This window comes from Scyliorhinus canicula, chromosome 5 (assembly GCF_902713615.1).
Source record: "Scyliorhinus canicula chromosome 5, sScyCan1.1, whole genome shotgun sequence".
NCBI lineage: Eukaryota > Metazoa > Chordata > Chondrichthyes > Carcharhiniformes > Scyliorhinidae > Scyliorhinus > Scyliorhinus canicula.
Genome location: NC_052150.1, coordinates 27,109,325 through 27,126,356, shown reverse-complemented (window position 1 = coordinate 27,126,356; position 17,032 = coordinate 27,109,325). Strand labels below are relative to the sequence as shown.

The 17,032-nt window shown below is 44.5% G+C and overlaps 1 protein-coding gene across 10 annotated transcripts in view; it reads left to right on the top strand.

The window, feature by feature from the left end:
• The window catches only part of brd9 (bromodomain containing 9), a 73,179-nt gene that overhangs the window by 51,143 nt on the left and 5,004 nt on the right, over positions 1 to 17,032 (top strand). For 5 of the 10 annotated variants that reach the window (XM_038796800.1, XM_038796797.1, XM_038796798.1 and 2 more), the window contains 5 exons: positions 1,450 to 1,521; positions 3,796 to 3,904; positions 6,409 to 6,579; positions 6,919 to 6,958; positions 13,809 to 13,986. In XM_038796800.1, the coding sequence (XP_038652728.1) occupies positions 1,450 to 1,521; positions 3,796 to 3,904; positions 6,409 to 6,579; positions 6,919 to 6,958; positions 13,809 to 13,953 (537 nt within the window). In that variant the 3' untranslated portion in view covers positions 13,954 to 13,986. Of the gene's footprint in view, positions 1 to 1,449; positions 1,522 to 3,795; positions 3,905 to 6,408; positions 6,580 to 6,918; positions 6,993 to 13,808; positions 13,987 to 17,032 lie in introns of those variants that run through there. The other 5 variants (XM_038796799.1, XM_038796805.1, XM_038796801.1 and 2 more) reach the window with 4 other exon arrangements.

Sequence of the window (17,032 nt, the reverse complement as noted above, 5' to 3'; positions counted from 1 at the left end):
TAACCATTTCTTCGTAGTTTGAGAGACAGCAAATATGATAAAAGATATGGATAAAGTAGAGATGATAAAAGGTATGGATAAAGTAGGCTTAAAGCAGATCCTCCCTCCTCTGGGACATTCTAGAATGAGAGGTCATAGTCTCAGGATAAGGGGTTGCAAATTTAAAACCGATGAGGAGAAACTACTTCTCCCAAAGAGTCATGAATCTCTGGAATTAGCTACCCCAGAGTGCGGTGGATGCTGGGAGGAGTTACAGATTTTTAATTAGTAATGGGTTGAAGGGTTACCGAGAACAGACAGGACGGTGGAGTTGAGGCCATAATAAGATCAGCCATGATCGTATTGAAATGTGGATCAGCTCGAGAGGCTAAATTGCCTAATTCTGCTCCTAGTTCTTACGTTCTAAGAAAGAACTATTCTGTCTAATTCCATCTTCTGGCTATTGGTCTGTAGTCCTGTAGGTAACAGCACCTTGAGCACAAATCTGGTGTTCTTGATTAATCAGGGAATTTGTTCATTAATAAGGGGATATGGGGTTATGGTTATGCATGCGCAGTTGGCGTCTTTTCCCTCAGCCGCTCCGCAAGACGTGGCGGCTTGATCTTGCGGGGCGGCAGAGGGAAAAGAGTGCGTCCGTTACAGACGCACGGCTCACGATCGGTGGGCACCGATCGCGGGCCTATGCCCCCGGACGTGGTACTGCCGTGCCAATCGGGCCCCCAGATGCCCCAAACGGGGCACGTTTCACGACGGCAGCGAGCAGGTGTGTTTGCTGCCGTGTTGAAACGGGCGTGAAGGCTCGGCCCATCGGCCTCGGAGAATCGCTGCTTGCCGTAAAAAAACGGCGATTCGTGGCGTGGGTCGGGCGTGGGGGGGGAGAATAGTGGGAGGGCGTGAAAAATGTCGGGTGGCCCTCCCGCTATTCTCCCACCCGGCGTGGGGGGCGGAGAATCGCACCCATGGTTTATAATTGACCTTGTGTCATCAATCTGCCTCTTCTAGACAATGGAAGATTATGATGTCCAGTTTGTATAACTCTAGTCACAATATGGTATGACTGGATTTAAATGTAAATATGTGCTTTTTGCAAGAAACAGGGAGCAGTTTCTGGGATTGCTTAGTGGAGCAGAAAGAGAATAAAATTTGATCTGTCCTTTTGACAATCTCTTCGGCATAAACTGCTGTAATCTGTTTGATTTGAAATGAGAGCAAGATTTTAAAAAACTGTTAAACTAGGCAAGTGCTCTTGTGATCATTCTTATTTGTGTTGTATAACAGATTTTAGACTTCAAATTACATTTTCAGTTTCTAATTGTTAACTTTTCAATGATTACATATTGCCCTATTTTCTGATTTAACTGCATATGAATTTATCTCTTCTACCCCTCCCTCATCTTTTGCTTTCCCCTGTACTGTCATTGTCATAACTAGCTTCTTATTTTGTTGTAGGCTCCAGCAATTTTTATAAAAGAGGAACCCAAATTGCAGGCTGCCTGCCCAGAAGCATCTAAACCAATAATGGTGAGAGGACATGATTGTTCCTAGGTTATGCTGAAAGTACTGTGCAAATAGTATTTAAGTAGAAAGAAAGACTTCCATTTATATACCACTTTCACAACTTCAAGTTGTCTCAACACACTTTATAGCCAATGAAATACTTTTTGAAACATAGTCACATAGTAGGAAGCATGGCAGTCAACTTATGCACAGCCAGCAAAGAACGGAAAATTGGATCATATTCTAATTCAATACAACTCAAAATGGCCCCTTCTTTTAATTGGCAGCTTGCGTTTCTCTGGGATCTTTAATGTTTCAAAAACTAGGAGACTTGGGAGGAGTGACTGAATGTTTGCTGAAGAGATTTGCTTTGAGAAGATGACTAGAATCTTTAGTTGGAAAGTCTCACATAGGCCTGTGAAGAAATGTTAGATGGGCATCCTGCAGCTGGAGGCCTACAGTACCCAGGATGTAGCCCATTGGTGCAAAAGTGCGAGAAATTTGATTTTCCTGTTGATGAATTTGATCCGAGTGATGCAGCATGGCATTTGCAGCTTTCATCTTAATGCTGCAGAACCTGCAAACCAGGAGAAGCACAAGAGAGGAGAAAGCATGTACAAATTTACTGGGGGTGGGGGGTGGTTTAAGCCTCTAGTTTCAAGTTGAGCTAATGAGTAACTCTGAACGAATGACGAATGGTGGGTTTTATATTGCTGGGAGACAGAGGAATATTTTCAGTGCTTTGGCACTAGCCTCAGGCTGTAACATCAGTTATTGTGCTGGTATATTGATAAGAACCTAGACCATGGTGAATGGCCATCTGTTTAGATAACACTCACAGGAGACAGAACAATGGAAATAACCATCCTGGTATAACACTACCTTGATGACCTTTCAAAACCGCTTTAATGAGGAACAGGAGTAATATATTTAGAAGAGGAGAGAATAATGAAATCTGTATCTTCAGCAAATGCTGCAAATCCTCCATGGAAGATAAAAAATAAAAAGATGAGAAGAATTTAGACAAAAAAGGGTTACTTGCACTGCATTTTACAAGGTGCAAGGCAAAAAGTATTACAAACTCTACTTGTCAGGCTTGTATCTTTCAGTATTCATATGGTGAGCCTCTTGAAACACAAACTTATGCGATGGAATTTAATACCTCCTGCAAGGAGAATTTAGAGACTGGAAAGCATTTAATTGGGCGGGAGGGTGCCAGGTGTGCTCACCGCTGCATTTGCACCTCTGCCCCAAAGGGACCAGAAGGCTTGTGGATGGTTTTCTCACTCCAATGCCAATTGAGGCCTTCGAACAATTAATGCCCATTTAAGGGTCGCATCATACCTCTGGCATTCAACCAGTCACCAAGCAGTGAACCTGCAAAGCAAACTCTTGAATGGTGGCCTGGGTCCCTCGCTGATCTTGGGCCTCTGGTTAAAATCATAGAATCTACAGTGCACCAAACCTTTCTGGACACTAAGGGCAATTTAGCATGGCCAATCCACCTAACCTGCATATCTTTGGACTGTGGGAGGAAACCGGAGCACCCGAAGGAAACCCACGCAGACATGGGAGAACGTGCAGACTTCGCACAGACAGTGACCCAGGCTGGGAATCAAACCTGGGACCCTAGAGCTGTGACACAGCTGTGCTAACCATTGTGCTACCATACCGCCCACTGGTGCATTGCCAGAAGCAGAAACCACCCCCCCCCCCCCACCTCCCTGCTGGTGGTGCTGACAGCACTGAGGAGGCTCACGGCTCTGGAAGGGGGTGGGAGGGATTTCTGACCCCCAGGGCCCTTGATCCCAGGAAAGACCTGCTACTGATCCTTTAAGTGCCTAACTGGTACTGAATATGTTTGCCTTCCCCAAAGGAGGTGACACATGACTCTAGCCAGCTCTCCAGCTGGCAGGCGAGACCTCCATCACCTGGATAAAATTCCACCCTCTGTATAGGGCTGACATTTTTCATGTTTGTCGTTATACTTTTATAGTATGCTGTGATACAATAGTCGGTATTGGTCAGAAGGTGACGTGTCCTGGTTCATCATATCAGAGTGAGATTGTATTATGGATCTCAGAAACGCAGAACTAGCAGATGTTTCAACAATTTTACAGATTAGTGTTGAGTAGGAAATCAAAACTTCTCTTAGCATAATTTGTTGGATAGATTTTCTCTGATCTGAATTGTAAATTAATCATAACCCATGAAAATTAACATTTCATTTATTATCCTGTAGCGGGTCTCAATCTATGTTTTATGGGTTAAAAGTTTGTACTTTATTAATTGCAACAGGCTGGAGGGGCAAATGGTAGTGCAGGCGACAATAGGAGTGGCTTGGATTTCATGCCAGTAAAGTCTTATTCTGATGTCTCCTTGGATATTTCTTTATTGAACTCACTCGGTAAGTGCAAGTTCTGCTTTAAACACAGTTCTTTTTTAAATTACTTCCTACGGATTGGCTTACCTGTATCCTCACAGACACTTGTACACAATGAAATAAATGCAATTTTAAACATTTTCTTCCAGAACAATAATTTCCTAATACTATTGACCAGGTGAAGTTACCAGGCTTGTTTTGCTTCACTCGTAGATTTATCTTGATGTGCTTTTAACTTCATAAGCTCAATACATTGCTGCTAGTTGGTATCCTCTGACATTGCTTATCTGGGATCTGGAGTGTTATTGGGATGTCTAGTTACTAAATTTCCCTGCCTCTATGGCAGTTGTTCAGATACTCGGGTAATGTTGTAAGCAAATTATTGATGGAAGTTCCCCGAAATTAGCAGCTACTTTATTCCTTGTAATCTTGACCACTCCAAGTTACCTCATGATCATAAGAATGGAGGAAGAGGACTATGGGGGAAGAGTAATTTATGCAATCTATCTGTGCCTTCAATGATTTGGTAAGGAATAAAACCATGACTTTGTGACAACTTGCATATTGGGTAACAGTAAAGTCGCCATGGTCCCAGATGACCCCTTTTGAGGGGGAGAGCTGGCTGGTGATGATTTAACCTGAGGATCACCACACCTCGGGCAAGGGACAGGATTGAGAAGGGTGGGGCCTTCATGAATAACCTCAGCAGGTACAGGAAATGAACCCGTGCTGCTGGCCTCGCTCTGCATAACGAACCAGCTGTCTAACCAACTGAGCTAAACCAGCCTCCAGATTTACATATTAGTTCTTTAAACATATAGAGATATTTTTCTAAAATTTTGTGTGCCAAGGAAACATAACAGTGCAGTATTTTATTGACTTAACACAGTGAGTTGAAGACAGTGGCTCAGTTCTGCCGTGGGTTAGTGGATAGCACACTCATCCCTGAATCCGAAAGCTATGGGTTCAGGTCCCACTCCAGACACTTGAACACAAAAATCTAGACTGACAACCCTGATGGAGATGACGTCTTTTGGATAAACCATTAATCTAAGGCTCTGTCTGCTCTCTCAGGTAGACATAAAAGAACCCATGTGGCATGGTAGCACAGTGGTTTGCACTGTTGCTTCACAGCTCGAGGGTCCCAGAGTCGATTTCCGGCTTGGGCAACTGTCTGTGTGGAGTCTGCACGTTCTCCCCATGTCTGCGTGGGTTTCCTCCGGGTGCTCCTGTTTCCTCCCACAGACCAAAGTTGTGCAGGTTAGGTGGATTGGCCATGCTAAATTGCTCTTGGTGTCCAAAAAGGTTGGGCTGGGTTACAGGGATGAGGTAGAGGTGTGGTCTTAAGTAAGGTGCTCTTTCCAAGGGCCGGTGCAGACTCAATGGGCCGAATGGTCTCCTTCTGCACCGTAAATTCTATGATTATTTCTGAGAAGAGCAGGAGCATTTTCCTTGGTGTTCTGGTTGAAACCTCTGTTCACCCACATAATTAAAAACAGATTATCTGGCTTTATCACAGCTGTTTGTGAGAGTTTGCTGTGTGCAACTTGACTGCAGCATTTCCTACGTTGCAACAGTGGCTACACCTTTAAAAGCGCTTTGGGACATTGAGATTGTGAAAGGTGCTGTATAAATGCAAATGTTTTTTAATTTTGCTCTGCCTGGTTTTATACTGAACTGCTGAATTGCCAGTTTCAAACACTGCCACATTTTCTGTTGTATGTTGCTGGGACTTCCTGAGTTCGGTTCAATCTAAAATATTTTCCGATCCTCTTGGATGAGATTTTCTTGCTAATTTTTTGTTTCAACTTTGTTCTTTCCTTTCTTGAATCCACATATCTTGAGCAGCTGAATGAACATGCGTCTGGGCATTCCACAGCACTGCAGGACAATTGCTTAAATCATTTTTACTTGTTTAATTATGTATGTAACTTCCTATAGTGAATTTTGGTTTAAATTTTCTACCTGAGATACCTCAGAAAATTAGCAAGAAATATCCAGTGCTGTCAAATATTAGCAAACAGGAGTCTTGTATCCAAGTCTTCTTCCACCAAAATTCACTTATTGAAATAATGCCATAATGGGGAATTGGATAGTCCAGTAGGTTAGCACACACTTTCAGCTCTGGGTTGAAAACCAACTGCTACTAATGAGATGGCAAATTTCCCATATAAACATAATCTATTGTCAATTCAGTTTTTGCTGGACTTGGGTTCCAAGCCTCATCCTGAGACCACAGGACGATTAGTATGTGAAATTGAAAAGATTATTGTGCCACAGTAAGCGCAGCATTACTTATACGAGACTTGAGGTTCCTTAATGTTGACGGGGTAACTGAAATGGAAAGCATTCTATTTCTCATCACAAATATCTCTTGCCCCCAGAAAATACTTTTTTTTTTAAAGTACAAAATAAAACTTTTACAAATAGCATTTTGCATACCCTGTCCCTTTTTAAAAAAAAAACAACTTGTCCAGTTTCCTAAGATACCTAGGACATACCTTAATTGAAAATTTGTCACGTTTTAGGGAATGTAGTGAAGAAGGAGCCTGATCACGATGATAACCAGAGAAATCTGGATGAGACCACCAAGTTGCTGCAAGATTTGCATGAGGCTCAGACAGAACGTGTCGGTTCCCGACCTTCCTCAAATCTCAGCTCAATCTCCAGTAACTCCGACCGCGAGCAGCATCACCTAGGTATAAGCTAAGTTAAAATTAGCCTTGGTTCAGTTTGTGCCTGCAGTGCATAAGGATTGATTATTTTTCAATAACCCTCCTCAAGACCCTTCTCGGTTTTTTGGGGATTTGTTTTTTCTGCACGTTCTGTTGTGGTACTGTAGAATTATATTATGAGAATAATTACAGATGAGGGAGGCCATATTATCCAGTTGCTCTTCCTTTTGTAAAAATCTGCTGTTGACTTTCCTCTTTTTTTTTCTTCCTTTTTTCTCCACCTCCATTTTACCCTTCTCCAATGCGTCCACCATCTCACCCCATTCCAATCATTGTATCTAACTGCTTTTTGAATTATTCCAGAGATATTGTCTCCTCTAACCAACTCAGAAGACTATTCCAGGTATTATTCACTCTCTGTGAAGAAATGCATCCAGGTATCAATTCTGTAATTGCCTTTTACCAGTTTACATTTGTGTTCCCTTATTCTGCAGTCAAGTTCTGTTTTCTGTTCCACTTAATGCTTTTTTAACCTCTTTAAGGTCCCCTCTCATTTACATCCTACCTTGGTTGAAGAGTGGAAGCTTTTCTAGTCAAGTCCTCTGATGGTCAGCTAATCATGGTTCTGCAGAACCTCTAGGCTCAGCTGTATGGGTTCATCATTGTTTCTCAAGCTAACTGCAAATGACCGTCTTATAAGAAGTTACGTACGGTTTTGTGATTCACTTGCATTCCATGCATTCTATTCACGAAACCCTGCAGTGATGAGCGGAAATGATATAGCCTTAATAAAATAATATTAGTGAAAGTTTGATAAGGTTGCCCTCATCTAAGATGTATATCTAAAAGTATACTTACAGGGGTTTTGCTAGTGAAAATGTTGTTCTTGTATGCAACCCAAAAAGCCTGTCACTTGTTACCTGAACAGTTTCTCTGATCATGTAAAATATCTTTAGCTATTCGCTTGAAGGAAAAATAACTTATCACAATAACTTATCACCCACACCCTTCCACAAATGAAATACATGATCATGTGTGTGAAGTATGTGTGAAAAATGTGATCTTGTGTGCTAAGTTTGAGGAAATAAAAAGTGGATGAGTATAGTGCAACTTTACAAAAAGGGCATTGGCACTAAGCTTGTTTTGAAAGTCTCTAGCTCGTATATACGTAATTTTGGGAATAGACATCTCAACCAAAGTAGATACTTTTAAAATGTAGTGAATCATTAGTTAACAAGAAATTAATGCAATGCTACCAAGTGTAGCACAGTAAGAAGTCTTACAACACCAGGTTAAAGTCCAACAGGTTTGTTTCAAACACGAGCTTTCGGAGCACGGCTCCTTCTTCAGGTGAAGGAGCCGTGCTCCGAAAGCTCGTGTTTGAAACAAACCTGTTGGACTTTAACCTGGTGTTGTAAGACTTCTTACTGTGCTCACCCCAGTCCAACGCCGGCATCTCCACATCATGGCTACCAAGTGTAGCGACAGTGGGATGGGTGCAGGAAATCTAGTTTTTGTCATTCCAGCCTTCAGGATGTTATCGGTCTTCTGCCTTGTTTTTCTCAAAGGATGCAATGCCAGGATAGGATTACTCTTAAGTAATGTTAGCCCATGTCTCCAATCAGGCTGCGCAATGTTAACACATCTGAAAGCTGGAAGTTATTAATTGTAGGAGGCTATTTATTTACTGTGGTCAGATTTTGGAGTAAAATCTATCATCCTATAGTCAGTTGAAGAACAAATTTAACTTGGGTAGGCATAGCGGGAGATGTTAAGGTTGAAAATCAATGAGCCATGTAAGAAAAACAATTCTCCTTGACTAACATATTTGTGTGTGTGCCCCAGAACAAAAGTTGTGGTTCAGTGAACCATTGCCAAAAAGGTCATCAGACTCCTGCTGAACACACACTAATATAAAGCAGAGATGTTCAGCACCCAGGGCCTCACTTTTTGTAGTCCTTCAGAAATCGTAAGCCTTTTCCTGTTCATCCAAAAACTGTAGAATAGAATAGCACTCTTGGAGAATGTGGACCTGTGCTTAAATATCGCTGTTGTCCCAGAACCTCAGTACAAATGTGATGAGTGTCTCAAATTGCATAGAGTCACTTCAAATGGCATCAGTTTTGTCCATTTTGAGTGTTCTGACATCCTCTTCCCCCCCCCCCCCCCCCCCCCCCCCCCCCCCCGGGGCCCTTTACAATTGAGGAAATATCTCAGAACTTTGGTTAGCAGAACAAAAATAGCTGTGCAGTTTCAACTGCATATTTGAGTACAGGTCTTTCTCAATGTTGGGGAAAGGTGTGTATATGCCAACAGTATGGAATTGGCAAGAGCTAGTGATCAGGGCCACTCTTGACATTGATCCTTCCAATACTGGCTGCCTGAGGTTGTACATGACAAATGGCTACTTTGCTAAGGTACCAGAACTGTACACCTCCTTCCTTCACCTGAGGATGGAGCAGTGCTCCGGAAGCTAGTGTTTGAAACAAACATGTTGGACTTTAACCTGTTGTCGTAAGACTTCTTACTGTGCTCACCCCAGTCTAATGCCGGCATCTCCACATCATGACCTCCATCCTCAGAAGAGCATATTGAAGAGAAAGAATGTTCTGCACTAAGTGATCATTGTCATGCTGGTTAGGTTTTATTTGTTAACAGATGGAAAATGCCTGCAGAAAGATAGGTTATAATTTCCGCCTGTCATGTTCAGAGATAATCTTTATTAGTGTCACAAGTGGGCTTACATTAACACTGCAATGAAATAACTGAAAATCCCCCAGTTGCCACTCTACGGTGCCTGTTTGGGTACACTGAGGGAGAATTCAGAATGTCCAGTTCCTCTAACAAACACATCTTTCGGGACTTGTGGGAGGAAACTGGGGCACCCAGAGGAACCCCACACAGACACAGGAAGAACGTGCAGACTCCGCACGGACAGTGGCCCAAGCTGGGAATCAAAACTGGGTCCCTGGTGCTATGAAGCAACAGTGTTAACCACTGTGCCACCGTGCCACCCTAATACTAGTTATCAAAACAAGAAACTTTTCCCTAGTAATTTTCAGCTTCAGTGTATGTTGAGTCCTCTTTCTCAACGCCTTGTATTGTGTATTTGCATGATGTAAATTGTACATGAGCAGGGAGCTCATGAGATGCCATGTTACGTTGAGGAGCTAGAATTTTTACAACCCAGCACTAACAGGCAGAAACAGTGAACGCCCATATGTTTGAATCCTAAGTGGTCAGCATTTTGTGTGATCTGTGACGGTGTTTAAACTATATGGTATTGCAGTGCGAATTCACAGCCTTTCAGTTTACCACAATTGATATTTTAAAAATCTTACTACATAGTTTAATCTACCTTTAATCTCCTTTTAATAAAGTACAGGAAATTGTAAGGACTCTTAGAAAATGTCACTGTGTGGCAGCCTTGATCAGCAAAAATTATATAGCATCAGACTGATGCTATTAAGTATTTCCTTTAACCCCAACACTAGCTTCATGCTTAATAGGGTCTGATTAAATGTTCTTGTGCATCTGCAATCATTCCCAGTACATTCCCAGCATTTGTACGCTCCGCATCTTAAAGGGAATGTATCCGTGTACTCGCTCTGATTTCTGATGTAAACTGTAAGGGCTTACAGTGATGTGACACTGACAGAGTGCACTTTCCCAGACAGATATTTTCACTTGCCTATCTTCAGTCATCTTGCAAACCCCATGGCAACAGTGTTGGATTGGATTTGAGTTTGTTGTCACTTGTACCGAGTTACAATGAAAAGTACTGTTCTGCGTACAGTCCAGACAGTTAGTTCCATACATGAGAAACATAGGACATACAATGTAAATACATAGACAATGTAAATACATAGACATTGGGTGAAGCGTTCAGACTGTAGTGCTACAACCTGCCGAGACACTCGGGGCACACTGCTCGGAGTTGCTGGTCGGTGCAGCATGTGTCTGACGGGGTTACGCACAGTAAAAGATGCGTGGAGAGATCAGATCAGTCCAGTTCATAAGAGGGTCATTCAGGAGTCTGGTAAAAGCGGGGAAGAAGCTGTTTTTGAACCTGTTATTGCGTGTTCTCAGACTTTTGTATCTCCTGCCCGATGGAAGAGAGAATAACAAGGATGGGAGGGGTACTTTGATTATGCTGCCCGCTTTCCCAAGGCAGTGGGAGGTGTTGACAGAGTCTATGGATGTGAGACGGGTTTGCGTGATGGATTCGGTTGTGTTCACGACAAAGGCTAAAGCTGTGAGTTGCATCATTTGTGGTGGAATAACAAACACATTTTTTTAGCTCAACTATTTCTTTAACTTTTATTGCTATTTGAAAGCACACTGTCACCATTTATTTTTAGTAAGAGACTGTTCCTTCCTATTGTTACTTCTTAAAGGCAGGTACTGGAACTTCTAGCTCCCTGCTTAGTATGGGATTAGACGGGGAATTGCACCGGTCTGAACACCCGGTGGAGGGGGGGAATGGGGCGCTTCTTGGACAAGCTGCGATTTCCGAAGGTGGAGGCGGGGCAGGTGGAGGGACTGGGGGCGCCGATTGAGCTAGAGGAGCTGGTCACTGGGATTGGCAGCATGCAGTCGGGGAAGGCGCCGGGGCCGGATGGGTTTCCGGCCGAATTTTATAAAATGTATGCGGATCTGTTGGGCCCCCTGTTGGTTTGGACCTTTAACGAGGCAAGGGAGGGGGGGGCTTTGCTCCCAACTATGTCACGGGCGCTGATTTCCTTGATCCTTAAGCGGGACAAGGACCCCCTGCAGTGTGGGTCATATAGGCTGATCTCGCTGCTAAATGTAGACGCCAATCTGTTGGCGAAGATCTTAGCTACAAGGATAGAGGATTGTGTGCCGGGGGTCATTCACGAGGACCAGACGGGGTTTGTAAAGGGAAGGTAGTTGAATACCAACATACGAAGGCTTCTGAATGTCATTATCATGCCGGCGGTGGAAGGGGAGGCGGAGATAGTGGTGGCATTAGACGCGGAGAAGGCCTTTGATAGGGTTGAGTGGGGGGATCTGTGGGAGGTGTTGGAAAGGTTTGGGTTTGGGGAGGGGTTTGTCCGTTGGGTGAGGCTGCTTTATGAGGCTCCTATGGCGAGTGTAGCCACGAATAGGAGGAGGTCGGAGTACTTTCGGCTGCACCGGGGGACGAGACAGGGGTGTCCCCTGTCCCCCTTGTTCTTTGCGTTGGCAATTGAGCCCCTGGCCATGGCGTTGAGGGAGTCGGGGAACTGGAGAGGCCTGGTGCGGGGTGGGGAGGAACATCGAGTGTCGATTTATGCGGACGACCTGTTGCTGTATGTGGCGGACCCGGTAGGGGGAATGCCGGAGATGATGAGGATTCTCAGCGAATTTGGGGGCTTTTCTGGGTATAAGCTCAACCTGGGTAAGAGCGAGCTGTTCGTTGTGCACCCAGGGAATCAGGAGGAGGGGATTGGTAGGCTCCCACTGAAGCAGGCAGGGAGGAGCTTTAGGTGCCTGGGAGTCCAGGTGGCTAGGAGCTGGGGGGGCCTGCACAAGCTTAACCTCACAAGGCTGGTGGAGCAAATGGAGGAGGAGTTTAAAAGGTGGGATATGTTACCGCTGTCGCTGGTGGGTAGGGTGCAGTCCGTCAAGATGACGGTGCTCCCGAGGTTTTTGTTCCTGTTCCAGTGCCTCCCCATCCTTATCCCGAAGGCCTTTTTTAGGAGGGTTAACAGGAGTATTACGGGATTTGTATGGGCGCATGGGACTCCGAGGGTGAGAAGGGTGTTTTTGGAGCGGGGCAGGGATAGGGGGGGCTGGCGCTGCCCAACCTCTGTGGGTACTATTGGGCTGCCAACGCAGCGATGGTGCGTAAGTGGGTAATGGACGGGGAAGGGGCAGCATGGAAGAGGATGGAGATGGCGTTCTGTGTGGACACGAGCCTGGAGGCGCTGGTAACGGCGCCGTTGCCGCTCCCTCCAAAGAGGTATACCACGAGCCCGGTGGTGGCGTCTACCCTCACAATTTGGGGGCAATGGAGACGGCATGGGGGGAGGTGGGGGGCTCGATGGAGTCCCCGATACGGGGGAAACACCGGTTTGTTCCAGGGAGCATCGATGGTGGGTTTCCTGGCTGGCACAGGGTAGGTATTAGGAGGTTGAGGGACCTGTTTGTGGATGGGAGGTTCGCGTGCCTGGGTGAGTTAGAGGGGAAGGTTGGGCTCCTCCCGGGGAACATGTTTAGATACATGCAGGTTAGGGCGTTTGCCAGGTGGAGGGGTTCCCTCTGTTGCCCCCACGTGGGGTACGGGACCGGGTGCTCTCGGGGGTGTGGGTTGGAGGAGGGAGGATTTCGGACGTGTACCACGTAATGCAGGAGGTAGATGAGGCCTCGGTGGAGGAGCTGAAGGGTAAATGGGAAGAGGAGCTGGGTGAGGAGATTGAGGGGGGGACTTGGGCGGATGCCCTGGAAAGGGTGAATTCCTCCTCTTCTTGTGCGAGGCTTAGCCTCATACAGTTCAAGGTGCTACATAGGGCTCATATGACCGGGATGAGGTTGAGCAGGTTCTTCGGGGGCGAAGACAGGTGTGCTAGGTGCTCGGGGAGTCCAGCGAACCATGCCCATATGATCTGGGCATGCCCAGCGTTGGGGGACTTTTGGAAGGGGGTAGAAAGCATGGTGTCGAGGGTGGTAGGATCCAGGGTTGAGCCAGGCTGGGGACTCGCGTTATTTGGGGTAGCAGCGGAGCCGGGAGTGCAGGAGGTGAAAGAGGCCGGTGTTCTGGCCTTTGCGTCCCTAGTAGCCCGGCGTAGGATTCTGCTTCAGTGGATGGATGCGAGGCCCCCAAGCGTGGAGGCCTGGTTCAATGACATGGCGGGGTTCATCAAGTTGGAGAGGGTGAAATTCGCCCTGAGGGTCGGTGCAAGGGTTCATTAGGCGGTGGCAGCCTTTCCTGGACTTCCTGGTGGAACGGTAGGGAAATAGGCTGGCAGAAGCAGCAACCGGTGGGGATGGGGGGGGGTTTGGTTCGGTGGGAGGGAGAATTGTGTACATGGGTTGGTTGGATGTGGCGGGTGTTATCTCTTTCCTTTTTGTTGTTTGCTTTTTTGTTTTTGTACTTGCGTGGGGGGGGGGGGGGGAAGGGGGGGTTGGTTTGGTTGTTGTTCTTTGGTTTTTACTATGGTTGTCTTGTTAATATTGTTTTGTTTATATTTTGTGAAAATCTTAATAAAAATTATTTTTAAAAAATAGTATGGAATTATACATATTCATAGAATCATAGAATTTACAGTGCAGAAGGAGGCGATTCGGCCCATCAAATCCGCACTGAACCCCGGAAAGAGATCCCCACCCAAGCCCACACCTCCACCCTACCCCAGTAACCCCACCCAACCTTTTTCGACACTAAGGGCAATTTAGCATGGCCAATCCACCTAACCTGCACATCTTTGGACTGTGGGAGGAAACCAAAACACTCTGAGGAAACCCATGCAGACACTAGGAGAACGTATAGTCTCCGCACAGACAGTGACCAAGCCGGGAATCGATCCTGGGACCCTGGAGCTGTGGGGCACTGTGCTACAAAGCAGAAGTGGGCTGTTCACAACTAATCCAGGTTGGTGAATATTTGATCAGTGGTCCTAATCCCAAATGCCTACCCTGTTCCATATACCTTAATAATTCCCCCTTTTGTTTAACTGCCTATTTACCCACTTAATATTTGCATGGTTCCTCCATCTTTAAGTAACTCTGCTAATGGAGTCCACACCCTCGTAGCAATCTTGTGTTTAAAAGAAAATAGTTCTCTCACTCTTTGACCTCCAAGTCTAATATGTTTCTTAAATCAGTGTCCTGCCACCTTTGAATCAATGGAAATTGTCTGTGTCCATCCTGCTGTGTATTACATCAGCTATACAAGGAGGAGGGGAGAGATAGAGCATAAGGCGATGCAGAAAAAAGTCACAAGGCTGTTCTGCAATGTCAGATTTGCAAATAGAATAGGAAGATTTGGGGTTTTCAGCATGGAAATAAGACCCCTGAAACAAAGTATTTTAGAGAACTTTACGATAGTAATGGTACGCATATGGAAAAACCTAATATAGCTTAAATAAAACTTGTAGTAAAGTGAGAAACAAAGCCTCAAACTAGTAAAAGATAATTTTATAAATAGTATATAGTTCTTCATGCAGAAAGGAATCAATACTTGGAAAGGACTGTCATTTAAGAAACAAACTGATACAGCACTATGGGTGAATTAAAATGGGTTGTATGGTCTTCATTTGTAATTACTTTGTGACCTGTTTCTATAATATCGTTATTTTAAATGCATTCTGGCTTAGTTGATGGCTCAGTAATTATGTTTGTATGGCATCTGAAGAGTGAAAGTAGGATTAATCATTTTGTAATTGGTACTCATGTAGTCCTTATGGCCATGGTCTAATAGATTGCAAAATGTACGATTTTTCAGATAACATAAATGTAGCCTTTCAGATTTTTGAGGATCTCATTCTGCATGCAGTCTGCATCTGCTTTAGTTCCGACTACTATTGTTTATTTGCTAATTCAGTGCTCTGTGTATAGTGTGCACTGTACATTTTTTCCAGTAATAAATAGCTTTATAAATCATTTGCCAAAGATTAAATACGCAAACTCTACCAAATTTGTAACTTTTACAAAGCATGCATCCAAAAATAAGTTGTTGAATTCCTTGAGCAAGACCTTCCGATCCCGCCAAAGGTGCACCCCAGCAACGGGCTTCCCAGCGGCATGGATGGATTCAATGGGAAATCCCATTGGCAGAGCCAGGGAATCCCGATGCCAACCAACGGCTGGCCACCTCCCGCCATCGAGAATTTCCCCTCTTGTTATTTTAATAATTAAATGTTTGCTCTTTGGAAATGGAGTTGCAATAGCTGCAGATATCGATAGATGCAGTACAAGACATCTCCTCCTCTTCAGCAACATCACTGAAGCACAGCCACTTAACCTTTTAGTTACATTTCCAAGGACATCCATAAACTTATGAGAGGCTCTTTTAAAATATTAAAATTTAAAATTCATCTGAGCATTGGATTATAAAGGCAAAAAAAAAACAGTTCAGCCCTACAGTACTTGGATCGACAAAGGGCAATGCTGATTAGACACCAAAAAATAATCATCTTGTGGAGACAGAGGAAATGGCTGAGGAACTTAATGAGTACTTTGCATCTGTTTTTAAAGAAGGGGATGCTGTCAGTGTCACAATTAACAAGGAGGTAGTGGAGACCTTGGATCTCATTAAAAATAGATCAAGAAAGTACTTAAAAGGTTGGCCGTTCAGTTGAAGGATTACAAGTGTTCAGAAAAGAAAGGGAAAACCCAGCAACAACCTGCACAAAAATTGGAACTTTGAAAAATATGAGTTAATAAATAAAAGCCAGCATAGATTTGCTCAATGTGAATCATGTTTGAGGGGCCTCACGGTAGCATGGTGGTTAGCATCAATGCTTCACAGCTCCAGGGTCCCAGGTTCGATTCCCGGCTGGGTCACTGTCTGTGTGGAGTCTGCACGTCCTCCCTGTGTGTGCGTGGGTTTCCTCCGGGTGCTCCGGTTTCCTCCCACAGTCCAAAGATGTGCGGGTTAGGTGGATTGGCCATGCTAAATTGCCCGTAGTGTAAGGTTAATGGGGGGATTGTTGGGTTACGGGTATACGGGTTACGTGGGTTTAAGTAGGGTGATCATTGCTCGGCACAACATCGAGGGCTGAAGGGCCTGTTCTGTGCTGTACTGTTCTATGTTCTATGTTCTATGACTAACTTGACTGAGCTCTTTAAAATAACAGAGGATTGATGAAAGCGATAGTGGCTGCCTGGATTCTAAAAGAGTAGTTTTTCAGAATGGAGGAAAGTGATATCGCTGAGGATTAGGTATCAGAACCACTGCTCTTTTTGATGCAAATCACTTGAACCTGGGATACAGTGTGTAATTTTGAACTTTTCAGATGAGTCGTGAAAGTTGGGAGGGAAAAAGTAATTTAGTGCAGAGGGTGGTAATTTTAAGGACATACACTGGAAAAATCAGAAAATGAAATTTAAAGCAGTGACATGATTAATTTTGATAGAAAGAATGAGGAGAGGCTGTAAAAACTAAAATTATATAATTGAAATAATATGCAGGAACTGATACCCCTGGAGAAGGTAGTCTATGTTTAGAAATCTTTGACGGTGCAGGACATGTTGAGAACGCTGTTGAAAAGACTTACAGGATCCTTGACAAGTATAAAGAACAAGGCGATTAAGCTGAACCTTTTTACAAAGCACTGGCTAGGCCCCAGTTGGAAGTATTGTATTCAATTCTGGGTACCACACTTTTGGAAGGGTGCCAGGACTTTGGAAAGGAGATGGGGAGATTAAGAGAATGTGGGGGTCTGCAGTTTTGTGTTGACTCCAGAAACGTTCTTAGAGCAGAGTAGGCTGAGGAGAAATTTGTTGAGACGTTCAAAATGGTCAAGGGTTTTGA